Source organism: Belonocnema kinseyi, chromosome 6, assembly GCF_010883055.1.
Source record: "Belonocnema kinseyi isolate 2016_QV_RU_SX_M_011 chromosome 6, B_treatae_v1, whole genome shotgun sequence".
NCBI classification, from domain to species: Eukaryota; Metazoa; Arthropoda; class Insecta; order Hymenoptera; family Cynipidae; genus Belonocnema; species Belonocnema kinseyi.
The window spans coordinates 58,890,996-58,917,135 of record NC_046662.1 but is presented as its reverse complement, the minus strand read 5'-3'; the positions used below and the strand labels follow the sequence as shown (position 1 = coordinate 58,917,135).

Here is a 26,140-nt window from a genome sequence, read left to right as displayed (position 1 = left end):
AGTTAAAACTTCAACTTTTTGGTTAAGAATTTAACTACTAGGTTTAGAAATGTGAATACTTTCTTAAACAATTTTAAAAACAACTTTTCTCTCTTTCTTAAAAATTGAACTTTTTTTTAAAGAATTCTTGAATTTGATTGAAAATTCGCCGTTTTGGTAGTAAATTAATCTTTTTGTTTAACAATTCATCTTTTTTAGTTAAAATTTCAAATTTTTAGTTACAAATTTTACTATTAGGTTTTGAAGTTGAACTACTTTCTTAAAAATAAAAAAAATAAACTTTTCTTTCCTAAAGATTCAACTTTTTATTTAAGAATTCTTGCATTTTTACTTTTTGGTAGTAAATTAAAAAGATGAATGCCCTTTCTTAAAAATTTAACTTTTTGTTTGAGAATTCTTGAATTTTATTGAAAACTCGTCTCTTTTGGTAGTAAATTAATCTTTTTATGTTGAAACTTCTATTGATGCTTGGTTGAGAAGTCTTGAATATTATTGAAAATTCTTCTTTGTTAGTAATAAATTAATCTTTTTGTCTAACAATTCATCTTTTTTAGTTGAAACTTCAAATTTTTTGTTAAAAATTTTACTACTAGCTTCTGAAGTTGAACTACTTTCTTAAACATTAAAAAAATTAACTTTTCTTTCTTAAAAATTCAACTTTTTATTTAAGAATTCTTGAATTTTTTTGGTAGTAAATGAATCTTTTTGTTTAATAAATAATCTTTTTTAGTTAAAACTTCAACTTTTTGGTTAAGAATTTAACTACTAGGTTTAGAAATGTAACTACTTTCTTAAGCAAATTTGAAAAACAACTTTTCCTTCTCTAAAAATTCAACTTTTTGTTTGAGAATTCTGGAATTTCATTGAAAACTCTTCTCTTTTCGCAGTAAATTAATCTGATTGAAAATTGATTTTTTTTGTATCAAATTGATATTAAAAAAAAAAAATTGGTTGAAAATTCAACTTGTTGGTTGATAATTCTTTTATTTTGTTTAAAAGATCTTTTTTTCGGTAGAATTGATTCTTTTTGTTTCAAAATTAATCTTTTTGGTTAACATTTTAACTACTAGTCTTTGTTTCTTAAAAATTCAACTTTTTGATTGAGAATTCTTGAATTTGGTAGTAAATGAATATTTTTGTTTAAAATGTGATCTTTTTTAGTTGAAAACTTAACTTTTTGTTTAAGAATTTTGAGAATTTGTTAAAAATTCGGTTTTTTTTTCGGTAGAAACTTGATCTTTTTGTGTAAAAATTCTTGTTGAAAAATTCCTTTTTTTGGTTGTTAAAAGATTACTTTGGGAATTGAAAATTTACTTATTTCATTTTTGGTCGAATATGTTTATTTTTTAAGTAAAAATTCAACTTTCTGTTAAAATTGAACTATTTGTGGTAAAAATTCGTCTTTTTGCTAAAAATTAATCTAGTTTAGTAAAAAATTCAACTTTTGGATTGAGATTTCTTTTATTTTGTCGTAAATTCGGTTCTTATTTTGTATAAAATAAACTTTTTGATCAAAATTTCATGTATTTTTAATTTGAAAATTCAACTGTTTTTTTATAGAAAATTTGTTTTTTTCTAATTTCAAATTATTATTAAAAAAAATTAAAAGTTGAACTATTTAATTTTTGTTTAAAAACTTAACTTTCTTAAACGTTTGAAGGGGGGGGGGGGGTCAAAGATTTTCCAAAATTGGTAACGTAGTTTATGGATGATCCCTTACTGGGAAATCTGAGTGAGAAAGATTTAAGTTTTAAAATTAAATTATAAAAACTGGAATTATGATTCGGAACTGGAGATTTTGGAAGCGATATCTGTAATTCTGATTTTGAACAGGAAGTTTTCGAAAAGAATTACAATTTTAAGTTGGTTCAAGGGATTTGCCAAAAGAATTAGAATTTCGAGTTCTAAAAAAAAGTATTATGAACTACATGTCTGTCTTTGTACAAGGATTTTTTAAAAATAATTATAATTTTTAATTGGTACAGGGAATTCGCTAAAATAACTTGAATTCCGATTTATATCTGGACTTAAACTAAAAGTATAAATCTGACTTTGAACTTGAATTCTCTAAATTAATTTATTATTTATTGTTTAGTAAAGTAGCTTAAAATAATATAATTTAAAAATTTTTAAAGTTCATTGATTGATTGATTAAATTATAACAGAGAAAAAAATTTTTCAATTGAAAAGTGTTATTACCTAACTTCTATTTTATGCGTGTAAATTACTGAGCATTCGAATAAACCATTTTTTTAAATTTATAAACTTTAAACTTCAATTTTAAATTATTTTAAATTCAAGAGTTCCACTTTAAATGCTTTAATTTGTAGTGTATTTTTTATTACTTAAATGTAAAAATTTGTAGTTTTAGAGTTCAAATTATTTTATTTTATCGATCATGAAAAATGCTTGTGAACCGGGAATTTTTTTCGTCGATTTAAACGGTCACCCTCAAACAAAATTATAAAGTATAATTCTTACTGGAACAAGTAATTTTCTAAAACAATTTCTGGATCGAGAATTTGACCAATTTTCAAAAGAAAAATCTGTCCAAGCTCGATTTCAAGAGGTTCTTAAAATAATTACTTGACTTGATATTTTTTTCAATTATAATATCGTTCAGCTTATACTGCATAATTCGAAAATCTTTTACTTAAAAAAATGTTCCATTTTCGATTTTTATTTGTAAGCTTATATTTTTAATTTCAAGGATTTTTATTGTTCGATTTAAAGAATTTGTAATTGGTAAGTGAAATTTGTTTGATTTTTATTTATATAAAACAATTGATCAATTATTATTTTTAGAAAAACTTGATTATTTTAGAGATATCTAAAAGTTTTGAAAAGATTAAAAATTAATTTAAAAATTGAAATGATATCAAGTAATTTAAACAAAGTGTAGGATATTTTTTCAGAACTTCTAAAATCTTCCAGGGTCTTTTTTTTTGACAATTTTGGAAATCTCTTAAAATCTTTTTAAGTGTTCTGTTAAAATTATTTTTCAAAATGAATTATTTTATTCAATTTTCCTAGGAATATTAAGAATATATTTTTAGGCTCTTGAACAATATCAAAATTCTTGAAAATCTTCTAAATTTTTTGTTTGAAATCTGCAAAAATTTACATCTTGTTTTCAATTAGACTGTGGGCATTTGCACCGAAATTTCAGTACGGAAAGCCGAATTTTGTGGGTACACACACTTCTTTTAAATTTTTTAAAATAATTTCAAGCTCTAAATTAATTTTGGATCTTTTTAAAACGTCTAAATATCTTTCAAAATTATTCTAATTTCTTCTACAAATAATAAGCGTTCAATTGTTATTTATAAATCCAAATCTGAAGAACATTTTTAAAAATTCGCAGGATTTTCTAAAAGTTGTAGGAAAAGTTCAGTCAATTTTGAAAGATACTTAGAAGTTCTGCAAAAAATTCAAAAATAATTTTAAATTTGAAAAAATTGAAAACGACTTCAAGATTTCCCCAGATTTTGAAATAAAATTTTATAGCTTTTCAAGGACTCTTAAACTCGTTAAAACGAAAATAATTTAACTTCTAATTTAAGAACGGTTAAGTTTAAAAAAAAAATTATTTTTTAATTTTTTGTGTTTCTAGCAAAAGTTTATCTACATTTCATTTAAAATTGTTTAATTGAAAAATGTTAGTACCTTCCATTTTATACGTGTACATTATTGAGCATTTGAATAAAAAATTTTTGATTCGAAAAGCTTTTAAACTTTAATTTTAAAAGTTTAAAATTCAAGATTTGAACTTTAAATGCCTTAGTTTGTTGTTTATTTTTTATTACTTTAAATTGAAAACTGTTCAGAATAGAGTTCCATTTAAAAAATTTTATTGACCGTGAAAAATGTTTGCGAACCGGGAAATGACTGGGATTTTTTTTCTTCTGTTAAAACGGCCACCCAGGACTTGGAAGAGTGAATTTTATAAAAGAATTGAAATTCCATGTTAGGACATGAAAATTTCAGAAAAATGTATAATTAGCAGACCCAAAAAAATGGAAAATTGGTCGGGAGAGAACCGAGAATTCAACATCATATGACTGTTTCGAAAATACTTTAAAATGATGATTGTGAAATGTGTTTTTTTGTTTGTTAGGTTGGTGTAGGTAGTCCAGGAGGACCACTCAGAGGATCTGGGATGGTTGGAGGTATGCCACGCAGTCAAGGACCTCCTCCCCCTTATCACCAGACAACAAGATCGGCGAGTGTGCCGATTGCTACTCAAAGTCCAAATCCTTCCTCCCCCAATAATCCCACCAGCAATCTCTCGCTGCCCTCGCCGAGAGCGAGTTCAGCGTTAAATTCCCCGGCAGACTGCAACAGACAATTTCAGCTCGGTAGCCAGAGGTCGAGCCACTTGCCAGGACAGAGTCCTACCAGCCAGGACTCGCCAAACCCAACTGTAGGATCCGTGAATACGACTTCCACGAGGTTGAATCACAGCAATCCCGGAACTCCAGTTTCTCATGCTCATCTTGCCGCTCTCAGTCCTGGTGGAGCGACACCACAGAAGGATTCTTCCCTCGACTTTCCCTCCACTCAACCTCCAAATGGTAACTTTGACCATTCGTATTTTTTTGTTTTTTTCTTATCCTTTCGCTACCATATTTTCGAGTTTTAGTTTATTTTCTTTGAATTTTGTGAAATTTTAATTATCAATTTTAGTTTCTTCATTTATTAGATCTTGGTTTGAAACACGAGGGGTTGATTATTCTTGAAAGCTGGTGTAGAGTCATTAGTTCAGTGGTCAAGCTCTCGGTTTTCAAGTGTTTTTTTTTGTTGTTTTTTTTTTTTAGAAAATCTTATTGTCGCTATCAGGGGTCGGACTTAAATTACGTAACGGATCACAAGCGTAATTTTTAGTTTGCAGAGATGTTTTGCTAGTTATTGCTTGTAAAATTAGACAGGGTGTCTGAGAACTTCATTTTCAAAATTTATTTTAAACAAGAAAATGTATTTTTCTACTATAAAAAATGGCATATTAACAAAATGCTGGAATTTCTTACAGAATAATTAAAGTTTTAACATGATAGTTGAAATTTCAAACTAAAACGATAAATTCCCAAAAAAAAAGTTCCATAGTTCATCTGTCAATCGAAATAGATGAAAATTACACTAAACAAAAAAGAATTTTAAAACCAAAAAGTAGAAACTTTGTATACAAAAATTGAATTTTTCAACAAAAAATATGTCTTTAGTAAAAAATTAATTTTCCACGAAACTGATACATTTTTACTAACAAAACTAAAATTTTAAACCAAAGAAATTATTTTTTTACAAAAAAAGAGAATTTTAAACAAAAATGACCAATCTTAAAATAATGTAAAAGTTAAATTTTCAATTAAAAAATTAGTTTTAAACCACAAAAAGGCTTTTTCACGTAACAGTTAACTTTTCAACCAAACTCATAAGACTTGAATCAAAAAAATTAATTTTTGACGATGAAGTTTAATTTTGACCCAAGCAGTTAATTTAACCAAATCTTTAAAACAAAATAGTTGAACACTCAAGCAAAGAAGAAGAATTTTTAACCAAAAACTTACATTTTCATTTAAAAAAAAATTAAAGTTCTACGAAAAAATTCAATTTTCAATCCAAAAAGACAAATTTTTAACCAGAAAGTATCACTTTTAACAAAATTGTTGAATACTCTACAAAATAGTTGCATTTTTATCAAAAAAAGAGTAAACTTCTCAATTTGTTATTTAAAAAACAATCAACAAATTTACTATAAAATAGTTGAATTTTCATCCGAAAAAGATTCCAGTTTACTTTTCAAGATCAAAATATGAATTTTTAACAAAAAATAAGTTTCTAAGAAAAAAAATGGAATTTTCAATCTAAAAAGGCGAATTTTTTCAACCTAAAGGGATGAATTTTTAATAAAATAGTTTAATCCTCCACCAAATAGTTGCATTTTTATAAAAAAAAAAACATAAAATTTGTTCTAGAACAGAGGAACTTTAATTTTTAAAAAGGCACATTTTTTGTTTAAAAGTTGGACTTTTAACCAGAAAAGATGACAGTTCATTTTTCAACATCAAAGTATAAATTCTTAATAAAAAGTAAATTTTCTACGAATTAGTAAAATTTTCAACAAAACAGTAGACTTTTCAACCAGAAATTGTAACTTTTTAACTGTTTTTCACAAAATAATTTAATTTTCACTCAAACAGTTTTATTTTCATCCAAGAAAGATGAATTTTCTATTAAAACAGATGTATTTTTAATTAAAAAATTTTTTTTAATAGTTGAATTTTCATTCAGGAAATATTTCAGTTCCCTTTTCAACACTTTTCCCTTTTAAACAAAAAGTATGAGTTTTTAACAAGATAGTTAAATTTTCAACCAAACAGTTGCATTTTAAACCAAAAATATGTTTAACAGCAAAATTAATTTTCCACAAAGCTGATGCATTATTACCCCAAAAATTAAATTTCAAACCAAGGAAATTTTTTTTTTCTTACTGAAAAACAAGAATTTCAAACAAAAATGATCCATCTCAAAAGGATGGACATTTTCAGTTTAAAAAGTAATTTAAAACAAAGGCTTTCCCCTAAACAGTTAAATTTTCAACCAAACAGTTGCATTTTAAACAAAAAATATGATAACCAAAAAAATTAATTTTCCACAAAAATGATGCATTATTACCCCAAAAAACTAAATTTCAAACCAAGCGAATTATTTTTGTTTCTTACTGAAAAAGAACAATTTCACATCAAGATATTTTCAGTTTAAAAATTAATAACAAAAATGCTTTTCTACTAAACAGTTTAATTTTTAACCAAAGACATGCCTTCAATCAAAAGAATTAATTTTGACCATCTAGTTTAACTTTTACCCAAGCAGTTGAATTCATAATTAAATAAGATTAATTTTCAACAAATAATTAAACTTTCAACCAGAAAGATGAATTTTCAACTGAAAATATAAATCTTCAGAAAAAAACTATATCTTAATAAAGTGATTCAACCAAATCTTTTAACGAAAAAGGATAACTTTTTAACAAAATTGTTTAATTCTCTACCAAGCAGTTGCATTTTTGTACAAGAAAAATGAAAATTTTACTAAAACAGGTGAATTTTCAAATTAAAAGACAAACTTTCAAAAAAAAGAGTTGAATTTTCATCCAAAGATTTCAATTGACTTTTCAACAAAAAATACCAATTTTAAACAAAAATTAAATTTTCTAGAAAATAGTTCAATTTTCAACAAAACATTTGCTTTTTTATCCGTGTAAGATGAAATATTTCTACTAAAAAAGGATTCACTTTTAAATCGAGAAGACATATTTTCAGAAAAAAATAGTCTTTATCCAAAAAACATGTCAGTTGACTCATCACCAACAAAATATGAATTTTAAACAAAAGGTTATTGTTCTACAAAAAAAGTTGAATTTTTAACCCATTAATACAAGTTTTTAACAAAAACATTTAATTTTCAACCAACAAGGATGTCTTTTTATGAAAAATGTTTAAATTTTAAACTAAATAATAAAATTTATAACTAAAAAAATAATCATCAGGAGAAAGTTTTTGCGAATTTGCAAAAATTACGCGCATGAGTGAAGGACCCACTACCGTAACAAATCATAATAAAGTGTCTCGGGGGATGATGTGCTACGTAATTTAAGTACGGTCCGTTAAGTATATTCTTCTATCCACGACATAAATGCAAAACAGGTAGCTAAAGGTCCTCGAAACCAAAAATCTGATTTTGTAAGTGCGTTAGGAATCCTGTAATGTTTTTTTAGTGGATGGTATGTTCTGTCGGACGCTGCAATCTTTAGCTCAACAAAAGCAGCAACACGGCGGAGCAGTAAATGCCGCGGGTGTAAAGGAAGCCAACCTAATGCCGGTTCCAAGTCCTCAACAAATCCAGTATCTCAATACTTTCGAGGGTCAGGAATTGACAATACAGAAGCAGCCTAATACAAGTCTAAAAGACGGCAGTTTACCCGCGTAAGTGTCTTTTCACACATTCCTAGAGTGGTTCCTTTAGTAAATCAGGGTGTCAACCCTACCTGCAAAACATGGAATTGTCAGGGATGCTTTTTGAAAGTCAGGACATTTTTTTCAAAGCCTGTTTATTTTATTTGGCTTAAATTGCAATATGAAATTGAATTACAATGATTCTTCATTTTTAACAGTAGCTTTATTTTACTCTAATTAACTATTTTGTTTGAAATTCTTTTTCTATTTGGTTCGAAATTAATTTTTTTTGTTTTGAAAATTTAACTATTCCATGTTTGATTGAAAATTCATCTTTTTAAGTTGGAAATTGAATTATTTCGTTGAAAATTTATGTATTTTGTTGAAAAATCGTTATTATTTTTTTTTTAATTTCGGGTAAAAATTAATCTTTATGGTAAAAAATTATTCTTTTGCTTCAAAATTCAACAGCTTGTTTGCAATTTTCTCTTTCTGTAGACTGAAAAAACTTTTTTATTTGGAAATTGAACTTATGTAAAAGTCGCTTGTTTTTTCAATTAAATTTGTTTTTCTTAACAAATTATATATATTTTTATTGAAATATCAACTACTACATTTTTGTTTTATTATAGAATACGTTAATGAAGAAGAATAGATTATTATAAATCATAAGACATGTCTTTTTCTTTATTTTTTAATAAAACTCATATCTCCATGTTATCATTTTGCTTAAAGCATAACCTTTTATTTTTCATCTTTTGCATAACCTACAACTATAAATTAATATCCCAATAACTTAAATTGTTATCATTTTTCTTGTTTTATTTTAATTTTTGATTCTAGAGATTGAAATTTTGAACCCGAAAACATACATTTTCAAAAAAAAAAGTTAATTATCAATCTAATACTTCAATTTTCTAATAAACTGTTGAATTTTAAATAAAAAATGACTAATGTTCTACCAAAAAGATCAATTCTCATTAAAAAATATAATAGTTTATATTTCAACCAAAAAATGTTTGAATTATAAAATTAAAAAAGTCGAATTCATTAAAAAAAGAGTTTTTCATCTACGAAGAAAGATTTTTCATACAAAAATAAAATATTTTAAACAAATTCTTGAATTTTCCACCAAAATAATATAATTGTCAGACCACAAAATATGAATTTTCAACAAAATGTTCATTTTCAACCAAATAAACTAATTTCTACCAAATTCTTGAAATTCCGAGCAAAACCCAGAATTTTTGCCAAGCAGGTTATATTGTTAACTCGAAAATATGAATTTTCAACAAAAGAGTTCATTGACAACCAAACAGTCGACTTTTAAAGTAAAATGATGAAATTGTTACAAAGTAATATCATTTTTCCCCGAGTATTTTAACTTTTGAGAAAAAAATGTAAATTCTTATTAAATAATATAATTGATTATATTTCAACCAAGAAAGATTTTAATTACAAATTGAAAGTGGTTCAATTAATTAAAAAAAAAAAGAATTTTAAATAAAACTTTTGAAGCCTCAACATAAACAAATTAATTTTCAACTAAAAAGTTGTATTTTTTCTCATGAAAGACGAAATTTATAATTAAAGGGATAAAGTTTCGAACTAAAAAGATGAATTTTCAACAAAATTAATTGAAATATTAATCAAAACAGATTTTTCAGTCAAGAAAGAAAAAAAAATCCAACCAATCTTTTAAATTTTTAAGGTCAGTTGCCAAAACAAAAATAAATAGTGGTAATAAATTTATAAGAACTTTATAAATGCTAGAAAATTTTTACTTTTATGATTTATGTTAGAATATAAAAGATACTCGACGATATTCAGCATTTAAATTGAAAACACATCTCTTTGTTTGAAAAGTCCTTTTTTTGGCTTAAAATTCTTTTTTTTTTACTCAAAATTGAACTTTTTCAGTTAAAACTTTAACTATTTTGGTGAAAATTTGATTTTTTTTAGTTAAAAATTAATTTTTCAATGGAACATGTAACTGGACTAGTTGAATATTCCATCAGTTGGTAGAAATCAATCTACTTGGTTGAAAATTAATCTTTTTCTTAAAAATTCATTTATTCTTGTTTAAGATTCATCATTTTAGTTGAAAATTCATATTTTGACTTAAAATTCAAATATTCATGTTAAGGATTTCTCATTTTAGTTGAAAATTCATGAATTTGTTTAAAAAATTTTTTTTTAAAATTAGTTTTTATTGTGGTAAATTATTATTTTTTAACTGAAAATGTGACTATTCCAATTGAATATATTGAATATTCCATCATTTCAGTTGAAAATTCATCTCCTTGGCCGAACATAATTTTTTCCAATATTCAATTTTCGTTTGACAATTTATCTTTTTTATTTAAAAATTAATGTTTTTTGTTTAAACTTTGTCTTTTCGGTCGAAATTTATTCCCTAGGTTGAAAATTCCCTTTTTTCTGGAAAAATAAACTATTCCAGTTAAAGATTCATTATCTTAATTGGAAATTCCCCTATTCCAGTTGAATATTTCTAATTTTAGTTGAAAAAAATAATTCACTTTGTTTCAATATTTTTTTCGGAAAATAAATTTTTTTTTAACTGAAAATTTAACTGTTCCATTTTTTGTTAAAAACTGATCTTTTTATTTTAAAATTGAACTATTTGGTTAAAAATTGATCATTTTTAGTTAAATATTTGACTATTTGGTTGAGAATTCATGTAATTTGTTGAAAAATCGTCTTTTGTGGTAGAAAATTAATCTTCTTGTTTGTACTTTAATTTCTTTCCTAATACTTCATCCTTTTGGTTGAAAAGCAAGTATTCCGATTAATTATTCATCGTTTTTGTTAAAAATTAATCTTTTTAGTTTGAAATTTAACTATTTTGTTGAAAATTGATCATTTTTAGTTGAGAATTCATATAATTTGTTGAGAAATCTTGTTTTATGGTAGAAAGTTAATATGTTTAGTTTAAGATTGATTATTTTAGTCTTCTTGTTGAAAATTCATCTTTTTTGGTTAAAATTTCAAGTATTATAGATATCTATTTATTATTGCACTTGAAAATTAATTTTTTTGTGTAAAAAACTAATTTTTCAAATTGAAAATTTAACGATTTGATTTTTGGTTGAAAACTGATCTTTTTCATTTAAAAAGTTAACTATATTATTGAATCTTGATCATTTTTAGTTGAAAGTTCATCTATTTGGTTAATAATTGAAAATGCAATTTTTTTAATTGAAAAGTTTTAGGAGTTTGAAGTGGTTTAAATTGAATTTAATATAGTAGTCATATTAATTTTACCTAAATATGTACTGTATTTAAATTATTTAAGTAAGAAGATAAGATAATAATTTCTTTGAATTATTGTTAAAATTTATTGAATTTCGAGATAAATTCAAGGAATGATTAATTATGTTTATGGTGTTATTTAATTATTTAATTAATCGATGATGCTAAGGTAAACTGGCCATTAATGGGACAGTTAGGAAAAGCGAACCCACACAAACACAATTTTAAAGTGGGGAATTGGAATTTTTTGTACAAAAACCGTTATAATAAGTGGCTAAGACATTATTTGATCGACTAGAAAAAAAAATACATTAATCATTTTATATTAAATTAATATAAACAGATATTTTTAAAGCTAGTCAGATCGCCCATTAGTGGGACACGAATTTTTGAACATATCCTTAAGTGGGACACAAAAGAAGGTAATACTGGGACAAGGAAAATCCAATGGGGTTTATCAAAATAAAATGGCACAATTTACTTATAATTTATCACAGAATACATGGCAAAGCAAGAATGAATCGTGATTACCGTTTAATTATTACTCTAAAAAAGCTGTTTATAGTAGTTTATTGAAACCTCTAATTCCAACCTCCAATTTTGCCAACTGCTTAGGTAAGTAATTTAATAATGACTCATAAATTAAATTTTTTATTAAAATTAGTAAGTATGCATTAAAATTTAATATTATAGACTAATATTATCGATTTACTTGCAAATTAAACTGTTTGGTAGTACATTTTTAATTAGAATTCATTTTAATTCAAGTTAATACATAAATTGAAAAATGTATTGAAACAATTTAAATTATTTTTTGGTTACAAATTTTATTTTTTTTTTCAAATTGTATTCACTGAAAAATCTGTTTTGATTAATATTTCAACTATTTTGTTGAAAGTTCGTATTATCGGTTCGAAAATTTGTCATTTTAATTATAAATTACATTTTTCTTTGAGAAAAACGCAACTGTTTTGTTAAAAATGATATTATTTAGGTAGAAAATTCATAAGGTTAAAATATTTTTTGAAATAAAAAATCTTATTTATTTAAAAAATCATATTATGTTTAATTTACAATTAAAACATTTTTCGTTTGAAATATCAACTATTATATTTTTTGATACGAATTAATCTTTTTTGGTAGTAATTAGTCTTTTATTTAAGAATTCAAGAATTTGTTAGAAAATTGAAGTATTAGGTTAACAAAAAAAGTTAGATTTTGATAAAAAATATAATAGTTAAAAAGGATTTTAATTACATATTGAAAGCAGACGAATTAATTAAAAAAAAAAAAACGAATTTCCAATCAAACTCCTGAAGCCTCAACCTAAACAGATTAATTTTCAACCACAGTTGCATTTTTTCTCAAGAAATATGAAATTTATAATTAAAAAGATACGTTTTCGAATCAAAATGACGAATTTTCAAGAAAATAGTTCAAATGTTAATCAAAAAACATTTTTCAGTCAAGATATAAAAAAATGTAACCAAAATGTTGAATTTTCAAGTAGAAAATATGAGTTTTCTTCAAAACAGATATATTTTTTATTTGAAAATATAAATTTTCAACAGAAAAATTAATTTACTTAATTTATCTTAAAAAGGAAATCGATAATATTAATCTTATTAATATTTCATATAAATCTATAATATTTAATTTTAATGCACACTTACTAATTTTTGCTGAAAAATTAAATTTATTAGATACTATATTACATTACTTACCTAAGCATATTGAGACAATCAGCGACAGCTCGTTCCTATTTAGGCAACTTCGCCAAAAAATTGCCCAAATGCGGGGCATTTAAATATTCATAAGTTATTGAATAAAATCGCTAATAAAGTTATGAAATTGATTCTTAAACGTACTAAAAATGTGCAAAAACATTACTTTTTCTTTTAGTGAAAGAAATTTTAATAATTCAATGATGTAAAAATTATGCGGAAAGTTTTAAAATGAAAAAAAAATGGCGAATTTTGTAGCAATTCATACTAACATTTTGAGGAATATTTTTGATTATTTTTTACTAAATGTATAACTTGTCGGGACAAAAATAAATAGTGGTAACAAATTAAAAAGAACTTAAAACATAATAGAACATTTTTACTTTTATAATTTATGTTGGAACATAAAAAATACTCTCAACGATATTTATTATTGTCCCAGTCTTGGAAATACTTTTTACGTTGTTCCAGTAATGGCCGATTTACCTTAATATATTTAAGAATATATTGTAATATAATTTGTCCAAGCTTTCCAAATTAAACATATTAATTGAATCTCTAGAAACTGAATAAAATCGCATTACTTATAATAAACTCGTCAAACTCTATACATATTCCATGCTAATTGTTTTAAAAATTGCGAAATATTAGAATGGCTCTGTACTATGAAAAATTATAACTGGAAAGAGAAACTTGCATTACCTGGGAAACACCTGGAATTGTCAGGGCATATTACCCCAGAATTTGAGTAGAAACCCTGCAAATTTTCATTCTTGTCTCTAAGAAATGTTGTCTTGCTCAAATTTTGCAGAAGTACAACAGCCAGCAGTACGGATATTCCGAATCGAATGCTCTCGGGGAGCATGGAGAGTAATAACCAATTTTCGTCGAGATCGGATGTCGTTAGTCCGTCGATGGAAAGTGCGAGTAGAGGATTCACCGGTTCCCTACATAGTCCCCACACCCCGCACACTCCACACACACCGGGAAGTGTCGCGCCTCACACTCCAGCTGACTCGAGCAAACCGAGCAATAAAACGTCTGCAAGTGCCCAAAGCAGTCCAGCGCCTCACAATCCAAATCTTCAAGATAGCATGGGACCTCCGAGAACGATTCCCGCCTCGCCGAATACGAAATCCGAAACGTCTCCACCTTCACAGAAAGAATTGCAACAACAGCAGCAGCAGCAGCAGCAACAGCAGCAAATTCAACAACAGCAGCAACAACAACAGCAGCAACAACAACAACAACAGCAGCAGCAGCAGCAAAATCAAGGGAATCCAAACAATCCTGGATTGCCACCATCGATGATTGGTCCAGGTGGATCTTTCCCTTGTAGTAGACCCTCCGTGAACGTTAGCCAACCTGATAACGTTCCGCTAAATCCAAACAACATGGGAGTTCGACTTGGTGGTCTTGGAACAATGAGTACAAATCATTTTGACCCGATCACTTCGCTCGCGCAAATGAGTCAGCAATTGACCAACACCGCTGCCAGCAATGCTCTTGTCAATGATGGCGGTCCAATGCATTCTGGAAATCAGGGAATGATGCCTTTTGGAAATCCGCATGGAATGCATATGATGCAGATGCAGAGTGGTGGTGAATTGAATGGAGGATGCCATATGCCGGGACCTACTAGTGAGGCCGGGGACGTTTCGGGAATGTGTATGGGACTGGGTGGACCTCCGTCGAGTTACAGTCCAACACCGCATACTGGGAGTCCCGGTGGTCCGAATAAGATGAGCCATCATCACTCGATGATGTCACACGGGATGATGGGTGGTCCTGGAGGTAATCAGGGTGGAGGACCTCATAATCCAAATGTTGGACCTTATCCAGGAGGCGGTGGAGGCGTTGGTGATAATCCACATGGACCTCCGTCGAGGCTCATGCCTGGCGGTCATAATCATCCGCATTCTCATGGACCTCATCCTCATGGCCATTCCCACGTTCACGTCTCTGGACCGAGCCCCTATAATGGTGCAAATGTACAGGTGAGGATTGATTTATTTGACAAATAATATTTTCATGGGATGAGAATGCGAAACCCTTTAATTGGAAGACTTTAAGGTCATGTGATACTTAGAAAATTATCTTTTTTACCAGTTTTAGGTTCCCCAGGATTTTTTCCTAGAATAATAAATATTTTGTTTTAAAAATTTGGGCCTGCAGTTTCTCCGGCACTTTTTTTCTCTACAAAAATAAAAAATTTTTAAAACTGAATTCGGAAATGTTATAAAATATCATAACGGACGTCCCCGGATTCTTTTTTGAGGGATAAGACCAAAGAAGATTTATTGTGACAAACAAAAATTTTAGGTGTGTTCATTATTTTGAGGCTAGGGTCGTTTTTAGCTCTCTGTCACTCCGATAATTTGGAAATTATTTATGAAAAAGAAAACTTTTTTGATTGTCTACAAACAAGGTTAGTTCCGGGTCATTAGTTACTATGTTTATTTTTAAGTACAAAGTTTTCGGCCAAAAATAGTGTGTAGTTTAGAAGTAGGGGGGTGCTTCCTCTGTACTTTGAGTTCTGAGCCGGTTATATTACTTTGAGAACGGTAACAAGAATGAGAATATTATCGAGAATATAACCGAGAAATAAATTCTCTGAGAATTTATGAGAATCTCAGAATTTATTTTAATTAATAGAAAATTGCATTTTTTCGTTAAATTTTCGGTTGAAAATTCATCTTTTTTTTTTTAAAGTTTGTCTTTTTTATTTTAAAGTTTACCTGCTTTAGCAAAAATTAAATTATTTTTTGATACTTAAGTACTTCGTAGAAAATCTACTTTTTGTTTAAAATTTATATTTTGGTGTTGAAAAATGAATTGAAATTTGTTTTTTATTGTAAATTCACCTGTTTTAGTACAAAATTTATGATTTTAAATAAAAATGCAACTATTTGGTAGAGAATTTAACTGTTTTGTTAAAGATTCATCCTTTTTGGTTGAAAAAATTCGTCTTTTTGGATTGAAAATTCAATTTTTTTTGTAGAAAATGATTTCTTGTTAAAAAATTCATAGTTTGATCGTGAAAACTCGACTAAAATCTTTTTCAACAGCAAATTAAACTATTTTTTTGCAGATTTAACTTTTTGATTTAAAACTTCATCTGTTATAGAAAAAACTTCATTTTTTTGTATGAAAATTCAACTTTTTTGTTCAAAATCGTTCTTTTTTGCTTGACAATTCAACTAATTTGTTTTAAACATTTGGTTTTATCGCTTTGTTAAGAAATCACTTTTTTTGTTAAAAATTTATATTTTAAGTTGACAAGTTATCTCGTTGGTTAAAAGTTTAATTATCTGGTTATAAATAAATCCTATTTAATTGAAAATTCAACTACTTGGGTCAAAGTTAAACTACATTGCGAAATTTTTTTATTGGAGGCTTATGTCTGGTTGAAAATTTAACTGTTTAGTGGAAAATACTTCTTTTTTTTTTAAATTTAATTTTTAACAGAAAATGGAACTTTCATTTTTTAAGGTTGATATTTTTTTTGCGTAAAAATGCATCAGTTTTATGTAAAATTAATTTTTTGTCAAACATTCATATTTTTTGTTTGAAAATTGAATTTTTATAAAGAAAATTTGTCTTCTGGTTTGAAGGTTCAATAATTTAGATAAACTTTTATTTATTTTTTGGGTAAAAAAATCTTTATTTGCTGGAAATTCGTCTTTTTGGTTTTAAATTCTTTTCTTTTGTTGTATAACTTTTATTATTTTTTATTAAAATATAAATTATGACACTTTTTCGTTGGTAATTTGTTTAGGTTGAGTATTGAACTATTATGTTATAAATTCCATTATTTTGTTAAAGAGTTATCTTTTAAAGTAGAAAAAACTTTTTTTGTGTTTTAAATAAATGGATACATTTGACAATTTTAAATTTGTATATGAAACACTGTAATTCCTGAATGTCTGAGCTAGAAAATAATTTATATTCAACCGCTGATATAACCTGAACAATAAAAATATTCTTAAAAATCATAAATTCTTAAATTCTTTTTAATTCTCCTAAATTCTGTCATATTCTCGGTTATATAACCTGAACTTTAATTCTCGGGAATTTAAGAACTCGAACTGTACTGCCCAATGCAAAAAATGTGTCACGAGAGTTAAAAACGGCCGTGTGGCGGCGCTAGTAGTAACTTTGTTCTACAAAACCATGCAGTGCCATAGGAAAAAGCATAAAAATTGCAAACAAAATATGAAAAACCCTTTAAAATCATTTTTTCAAACAAGCAAAAAATTGCCTGGATATTCAGATCTTATAAAAAATAAAAAGCGAATACACAAATTAATTTTTAAAAATTCGTAAATTATATATTATTATCAAATTATAAAATTTTCCAAATTTCAAATAACGACAAGATTTTTAATTGGCAAAAAATAAGATCCCGAATTTAAAAATATCCAAAACTAAATTCACCGACTTAAAGACCGACTTGTAAAATAAACGAATTATTAAATACTCACAAATATTTCAATTCTCGAAATTTAGAAAATCTGAACATAGTTAATTGATTATTAATTTATTCGGTAAATTTTAAATTTCGTCAAACATAAATTTCTCAAATAGAAATATTTATGGGAATTTAACAATTCATTTATTTTATAATTCGGCAATTTTTTTCTTTTTAATTTATGATTTATTTTTTCGTTATTTTGTGTTAGTCCCGGATATTCAAACACTTTTAAATATGCTGATGAAAAACTAATTTCTTTTTTATATGGCCGTTTTAAAATATAATGCTACTATATAATAAATGTAATTATTATATCTATATATGATAAACAAGGAATATGATAAATCCTAAAATATTGTTTTCTATTACAATGAAATAAAGAATTCTTAAATGTGATATTTTTTTAATCAATTAGACTTTGAAAAGAAGCTAAAATAATTTTGAATTTGTATGTCACTCTTAAAGAAAGACCATTAACGAATATTATTGAAATTAAATTCTGAGAATTAGAACACGAAAATAAGTATTTTCACCATGTTTTTAAATTTATGTAAATATAATTTTCATAAGATTCTTGAGAAAAATAAAAAAAAAATTTTAATATTTCAGGCTTGTCAAACAAGAATCTAGAAAATTTTAAAGAATATTTTTCATAATATAGGTTTTTACGAAATATTATGAAAAATTCGAGTCATTTTAAAAGACGTTTAAAACTGTTAGAAGTTGGAAAGGAATCAAGAAATATTTTATACATTTTCGAAAATGTTTCCGAGTTTTCAAATATTTGTAATCTATTTAAAACGTCTAAAATTCCTGAAAATATTTTTAACTGACGAATTTTTCTCAAAATTTTCAAATATCATTCCAAATAAAAAAATACCAAATACCTTACAATTTTCTCAATTTTCCCAGAAATTTTAAGAAAATTGGTTTCTTCTCTTGAAAACTTTCAAAATTCTTTTAAATTCTACTAAATATTTCTTGAATTTACCCAATTTTTGTTCGTTTTTATTTTGCAATCTTACCAAATTGAAACATTTTGCTATAAAATCTTCTAAACTATGTTTATAAATTTTATAAAGTCGTCTGTTATGTTTAAAAACCTTTTTCAATTTTCTCTTAAAGTTCATTTTTCAAAATAACAAATTATTTAAAATTCGCCTTTGAAAATAAGATTTTTTTGTAATCTTGTCAGACTTTCTAAACCTTCTAATTTCTAAAAATTATTAAAATTTTTCCTGCATTTTTCAATTATTCTGCAAAATTAAAAAATTACTTTAAAATCTTTCCGATTCGTCGTTGACTATTTTTAAAATCTTCCAAAATCTTTTAAAATAATCTCTTGAAATTAATTTTTCTTAGGCACCTGAAAAAATGTCTCACTTTCGTGAAACTTTACAAAATTCTTTAAAACTCTTTACAAGTTTTAAATATTTTTGAATCGTTTAAAAACTTTTGAATATCTCTTAAACTTACTCAAGTTTTTTCTAAAATTATGTAATATTGCAAAATTTTGCTTTAAAATCTTCCACACTTTTTAAGGATTTTATGAAATAATTCAAAATGTTTTGTGATCGGCTGGTTAAAAAATTAAATTTTTAGACAGAAAATGTAACTATTTAAGTGGAATGTTCTATTATTTTAGTTAAAAATTCATCTTTTTGGTTGAATATTACTTTTTTAAACTAAAAACTTAACTATTCAATCTATGGTTGAAAACTGATTTTTTAATGTTGAAAATTCGTCTTTTTGTAGAAATTCATCTTCTTGTCTGAAAAATCATATTTTTCGTCGGAAATTCAATTATTCTAGTGAAAGATTTATCATTTTAGTTAAAAATTTATCTTTGTGGTTTAAAATTCAATAATTTCAGTGGAATATACATAATTTTAGTTGAAAATTCATCGGTTGGCTTGAACATTAATTTTTTTAACTATTTAATTTTGTGTGGAAAATTCGATTATTACTGTTAAAGATTCATAATTTTAGTTGAAAATTATTCTTTTAGGTTTAAAATTAAAGTTTTCCAGTTAAAGCTTTATCAGTTTGGTTTAAAATTATTATTTTTTAACTGAAAATTTAACTATTCCATATTTTTTTGAAACTGGTCCGTGTCAGTTTAAAATGAAACTATTTCGTTGAAAATTGATATTTTTTATTTGAAAATTCAATTGTTTGGTTGAAGGTTAAATTATATTGTTAAAAATTCAGCTGTGGGATTCAAAATGAATCTATTCTTGTAACTAAAAATTTAAATATTCCATTTTTGGTTTAACACTGATCTGTTTTACTTTCAAATTCAACTATATGGTTGAAAATGTCTCTTTTTTAGTGGAAAATTCAATTATTTTGATGAAAAAAATGTTGGGGGGGGGGGTGAAATTTTTGGTTTGAAAATTAATCTTCTTGTTTTAAAATTCACCTATTTGATTGAAAATTCAAGTATATCAGTTAAATATTCACCATTTTAGTTGAAAAATCACTTAGATTTTTTAAAATAATTTTTGTAACTGTATATTTAACTATTCCATCTTTGGTTGTAAATTTTTTAAACTGGAAGTTTAATTATTCCGTTTTTCGTTGAAAGCTAACCTTTTTCAGTCCAGATTTCAACTATTTTTTTGAAATTTGAACTTTTTAATTGAAAAGTTATCTTTCTTGTTGAAAATGCAAATTTTGTTTACTTGGAAAGTTAGGAATTTGAAGCTTTTAAATTGAATTTAATATGCATCCACATTAATTTTACCTAAATATGCACTGAATTTCAAGTATAGGAAGATAAAATAATAATTTTTTCAAATTATTATTCAAATTCATGGACTTTCAAGATAAATTCAAGTAATGATTAATTATTTTTATAGTATTTTAATTAATCGATGATGATAATATGTTTACGAATATCTTGTAATACAAATTGTCAAAAATCTTTCTAAATTAATCATATTAATTAAATCCCTAGAATCTGAAAAAAACAAACAGTTATAATAAACTCGAGAAAAGTGTATACATGTTCCGAGTTAAAAAAATTCCAAAACATTTTAATGGCTCTCTACTATGAAAAATTGTACCTGAAAAAATCTTGATAAACCTGGAAAAAACATGGAATTGTTAGGGAATTTTTTTCTATAGCTTAATTAAGTTTCAAAAGATTACGAAATAATTATAAAGATTTCAAAATATTTCAAGATATTTCGAAGCTTTCATAATATTGAAAAGGATTTTTAACATTTAAAAAAGATTTCACGCATTTCAATGACTAAAGAAGGTTTTGCACAGTAGATTTCAAAGATTTTAAAATAATTTGACTAAGAGTTTTAAACTTTCAAAACATTTAAAGGATTTCAAAGATTTTAAAAAGTTTACAGTACACTAGATTTCAAAATTTTCAAATATTTCAAAGATTTGAAACAATTTAAAAAGGTTGCAAAATATTTTATAATATTTCAAAAGATTTCACAAAGATTAACAAAGATTAAAAAAGGAGTGTACACTAGATTAAAGAGATTTCACACAAATTTCCCAAAGATTTCGAACATTTAATAAAATTTCAAGGATTTTAAAAAGGCGTGTAGACAAGATTTGATAGATTTCACCAAGATTTCGAATATTTCATCAAGATTTTAGAACTTTGAAAATATTTCAAGGATTTTAAAAGTTCTAAAAAGGGTACAGTATACTAGAGTTCAAAGTTTTTGAACGACTTTCAAATGTTTCAGAAGATTGCAGAAGGTTTAAAAAAGTTGTCACAAATATTTCAAAGAATTCATAAGGATTTCAAAAGATTTTTCAACCAACAAAGACAAAAATGTGAACCAAATTGTTGAATTTTCAAGCCAGACAAATTTTCTAACAAACGTACCAAACATTCGAATTTCCAACCTCAAAAAAATAAATCTCTAACAAAAAGTTAATTTCCAGCCAGATTGTGGAATTTTGTTTAAAAATAATTGATTTTTTTCACCCAAAAAGTCGAATTTCCAACAAAGCAGTTAATTTTAAACCAAAATTGAAATAGTTTATATTTCAACCCAAAAAAGATTTCAATTTTAATTCAAAAATAGTTTCATTCATCCAAAGGCGACAACAATATTTCAACAAGATAGTTGATTTCTCAAAAGAAGATTTTTCAGGCCGGAAAGAAAAAAAATAAGGCCAAAAAACAATTTTTTAAACAAAATAAATAAGTTTGTAACTAATTAATAAAATTTCCTACCATGAAAGATAAATGTTCAAAAACAATTGTAATAGCTTATATTTCATTTAAAAAAATTTATTTTGCATGAGAACTAGTTTTATTCATAAAAAAGACGAACTTTCCGCACAATAATTGATTCTTCAACCAAATAAGATTTTCTTGATTAAAAAAAGTCAAATTGTTGAACTTTTAATTTAAAAAAAATAGTTTTTAATAAAATAGTTGATTTTTCCAATGATTTCAAATTAATAAAAAACATTTCGTAAATATTTCAAGGATTTTATAAAAATGACATAAAGATTTCACAAAGCATACAGTACGTCAGATTTCAAAGACTTGACAACATTTCAAAGTTTTAAAACGATTTCAAATTTTTTTACAAGATTTCAAGAGATTTCAACAAAATTTTCAACATTCCACGAAGATTTTTAAACTTTCAGAAGGATTCAAGGATTTTAAAGATTTAAAAAAGGGATTAAACCAGATTTCTAAGATTTAAAAATATTTCAAAAAGTTTCAAACAATCCAAATTTTTCAGCAGATTAAAAAAAATCAATTATTTTAATGATTTCAAATTAATACAAAAAATTTTCGCAATTATTTTAAATATTTCATACAAATATCGTAAAGATATCAAAAGAACACAAGCATTTCAAAGATTAAAAAACATCAGAATTACAAATATTTAAAAAATCTAAATACTTTCAAATTTTGTTTAGAAGATTTCAAATGTTTTCACAATGATTTCAATTATTTCAATGATTTCAAATGAATACGAAAGATTTAAGATAGATTTTACAAATATTTCAAAGAGTCCATAAGGATTTCAAAGATATCAAAAACGGTACAGTATGCCAAGTTTCAAAACATTTCAAGCATCTCAAGCAAGATCAAATTTATTTAGAAAATTTCAAAAGATTTTAAATATTCCAGTGATTTAAATAAATACAAAAGATGTAGGAAAGATTTTACAAGCATTGCAAAAAATTCATAAGTATTACAAAAGTTTTCGAGAATTAATTTTTTTTTATAATGTAAAACATTTCAAATGTTTTACGATTGCAATGATTTCAAGCGAGCACAAAAGATTTCGCAAACAAAGATTAAAGAAATATTTCATAAAGAATTAAAAATATAAAAAAAAGCACAAATATTTCACAAATGTTTCAAAGAATTCAAGGACTTTAAAGATTTCAAGGATTTCAAAGGTTTTACAAAAATTTCAAGGATTTCAAAGACTTTACAAAAAATTAAAAATATTCTCAAACATTTCACAAAGACGACTCATGTTCGCAAAAAATAAAGAATTATTTTCTTTATGGTTCTGTTTTCATTGGAAATTGTTGCCCAATAAAAAATGAAATGTCTCATCTTTTGCATGTGTATCGTATAACAAACGCTTATTTGATGTCAAAAAAAAAGGAGATCATGAAGAACTTGATTTCTTGACCTAGAAAACCTGGAAAAGACCTTGAACTTTGTTACTAAAAATCGCCTCCACACCCTGATTATTGCCTTCCAAATGAAAGAAAAGGTTCTTCATCATTAAAATTTTTTTCCAGGTAAAACCAAGTGCTCCAAACACCATACAGTACCTACCAGCGAGGCCCAATGTGACCCACGCCCCACGAGGACCTCCAAGCCTCGACTTCCTTCAGCGTTTCACCAATCCCCTCGACAACAAGATGAACTCTCCCTCAGCGAATATTCACTATTTCCCCAACGGATGTGTGCCTAACAATATGGGACCTCATCAGGGTATGCCCGGCAATATGGGTCCACACTCAGGACCCCAGGGACTTCCACCAGGAATGGGTGGATCACCCCGAATGGACGCACAGCCGATGAATTCGCAAATTGGGATGCACTCGATGAGGCCTGTTGGCGGCGGAGTTCGACAGCAACCAATCATGAGGATGCAGCACATGGTCGGCGGCGGTGTCTTCCCTGGCAGTCCCATGGACCCTGACAAAGTCTTTCCGCCCGATATGGTGCCTGGGCCGGGACAAATGCCCAATCAGAATAACAATCCGGGCATGTACGGACCTGGAAACAAGGGCGGACCGATGGGACTTGGACCTCCACCCGATGCGACGCAGCCGCTTCCGCCGAGTATGGGCGGGGGCTCGAGTAATTTTAAAAATAGCCCCTTTGTCGGCGGTGGGCCCAGTATGTCCGACCCGAACTATGCCCAACAGTTTCACAATTTTCAGCAGCAACTCTACGCTACAGGGACGAGGGGCAGCGGACCACCTCCTCATCCTAATATGCACCCGCAGCCCAACGCCCACTCACATCAACAGTTCTTCATGCCCAAGTAAAGTCCCCGAGCCCTACTACTCTCCTTTTGGTCTTCTGATAAGCCTGCCGACGCGACTAGGAAAACACACGACAAATACACACACACACACACTCTCTCACTCTTTCTTTCTCTCTCTCTCTCTCTCTCTCTCTCTCTCTATTTCTCGAGTCGCCAGGTCGCCGGCGTCGGATCGTTTTCATTGCATTTATATCATTGGATCTTCGCCGTCCCCAACGCTCGTCGAACGTTGAAAATCGTCGATCGCCAGAGACTTCGGGTATGGTCAGTTGGTCAGTCTGTTCATTCTCGTCTGGGTCCGATTCTGTGTAATTAGTGCGTGGAGGGTTTTTTGTAAATTTGATGACTTTAAAGAAGCAAGATTTTGATATTGAATACAAGGGTTATAGAACAGGGTTTTTCATCGAAAGTTATGAAATATTTTATTTTTCTGTGGGGAAAGTTGGTTTGTCCAGGAAGTAAGAATTGATTGAAGGGTAAGTTATTTGAATCGGAAAATTTGAGATAAAATATTGCCAAGGTGGCGACCCGCCCGGGAGATTTCCCCTATTTCATCATTTGTGCGTTTTGTAATTTTTGAAAGTTCCCAATCAGAGAGTACAATAATTTCCAAAGTTTTTAGAATAATTAAAATTTATTGTGCAGAATTCCTGAAAATAAAACCAAGAATCCAACGAGCAAATTTGGACAACCATCATAAAGTGTTCCTATTACAATTTGAAAAAAGATACAAATTTGGTCAAAAAACCGGGAATAGACAGTGACTTTATTCCTAGACCGGGAATTTTACAAATTTTTAGAAGAAAAATTTTCCCAAGTTTGATTTCAAGAGTTTTGTAAATAATTAAATTATAAAAAACTGAACAATAATTGATTTGACAAAACGATTCTAAATCCGTTCAAAATTTGAGAATTTCCACATAGTAACTGTTTGAATTCGAAAGTCTCAATACGAATTGAGATTATTATCATTTAATCCGATAATTTTGCCTTTAAATAACAATTTTAATGATTCATCAATAAAATGTTTTGAATTCAAAGTTTTAGGTCTTCCTTTATATTATTTTTTATATTAAATTGAATAAATAAATTTATTAATATATTATTTTTATTAGTTTTCTTAGCCATTAAAAATTTCTCTGTTGATTTAAGACGAGCAAATCGAACACAAATATATATAAAAGTAAACAATTTGAAACTGAATTGTTTTACATAGAAAGCTTTGATTCTGTAGAATTTCGAAGAGCTTTTCAACTTTTAACGTTACAATTTGAATCGTTTGTTTAAAAAATGTTTAATTTGTAAGTGAAATTGTGAAATTTTGTCGTTTAAATAGCAATTGTACTCTTATTATTTGTAAACAAATTTTGAGTAATTTCAATAGATATTTCATAGTTTTGAAAAGTTTCAAAATTAATTAAAAACTTGAAATGTCTGCAAGTAATTGAAAAGAAGTGTGTTAACATTTTTGTTTAGAACTTCTAAATACATTTTAAAATTAACCGAATTTTCCCTACAACTTTTGGAAAATCCTGCAAATTAACAAAAAATCCGTAAAATCTTCTAGGTTCTGTTTTGATCATTTTAGACATAATTTTCAATTTTCCTAGGAATCTCAAGAAAATGTTTTTGTTCTTTTTAAGCCTTTCACAATTATTAAAAAGTTTCTAAATTTATTGGTTGAAATCGGCGAAAATCTGCATTTTGTTTTAAATTCGGCTGTGTTCCTATTGTTATTTATTAATTCAAATTTTAAGGTTTTTTTAAAAATTGTAGAAAAAATTCAATTATTTCAAAAATATATTTAAACGTTTGGAAAAATATAAAACCACTTCTAGATTTCTCAATGTTTTCAAATAAATTTGTTAAGTTTTTGAAGGATGCTTAAACTATTTAAAATGAAAATAATCTAACTTCTAATTTAAAATATTATTAATTTAAAAACATTTATTTTTAATTTTTTCATATATCTAGCTTAAGATTACTTTAAAAATTTAATTTTGAAAATTTTTAAAGTTCATTACTTGAATCTTTAATTTAGAGTATTGAAAATCTTAACGTGGATTTATGTTTTTAGAATATAATCTGAATCTTTGAACTCTATAATTTATAAAAATTCTAAATTTTGCAGTTTATCTGCATTTAATTAAAAAAAATTCAGTTGAACTGCTAGTACCTTCCATTTCATACATGTAAATTAAA

At 26.7% G+C, this 26,140-nt stretch overlaps 1 protein-coding gene across 4 annotated transcripts in view; it reads left to right on the top strand.

The window, feature by feature from the left end:
• The window catches only part of LOC117174779 (protein BCL9 homolog), a 45,189-nt gene extending 20,244 nt beyond the window's left edge, over positions 1 to 24,945 (top strand). For 3 of the 4 annotated variants that reach the window (XM_033364135.1, XM_033364133.1, XM_033364134.1), the window contains exons 6-9: positions 4,118 to 4,574; positions 7,775 to 7,982; positions 13,761 to 14,946; positions 23,181 to 24,945. In XM_033364135.1, the coding sequence (XP_033220026.1) occupies positions 4,118 to 4,574; positions 7,775 to 7,982; positions 13,761 to 14,946; positions 23,181 to 23,939 (2,610 nt within the window). In that variant the 3' untranslated portion in view covers positions 23,940 to 24,945. The remainder of the gene's footprint in view (positions 1 to 4,117; positions 4,575 to 7,774; positions 7,983 to 13,760; positions 14,947 to 23,180) is intronic. The other variant, XM_033364137.1, reaches the window with a different exon arrangement.
• Positions 24,946 to 26,140: the final 1,195 nt, after the last annotated feature.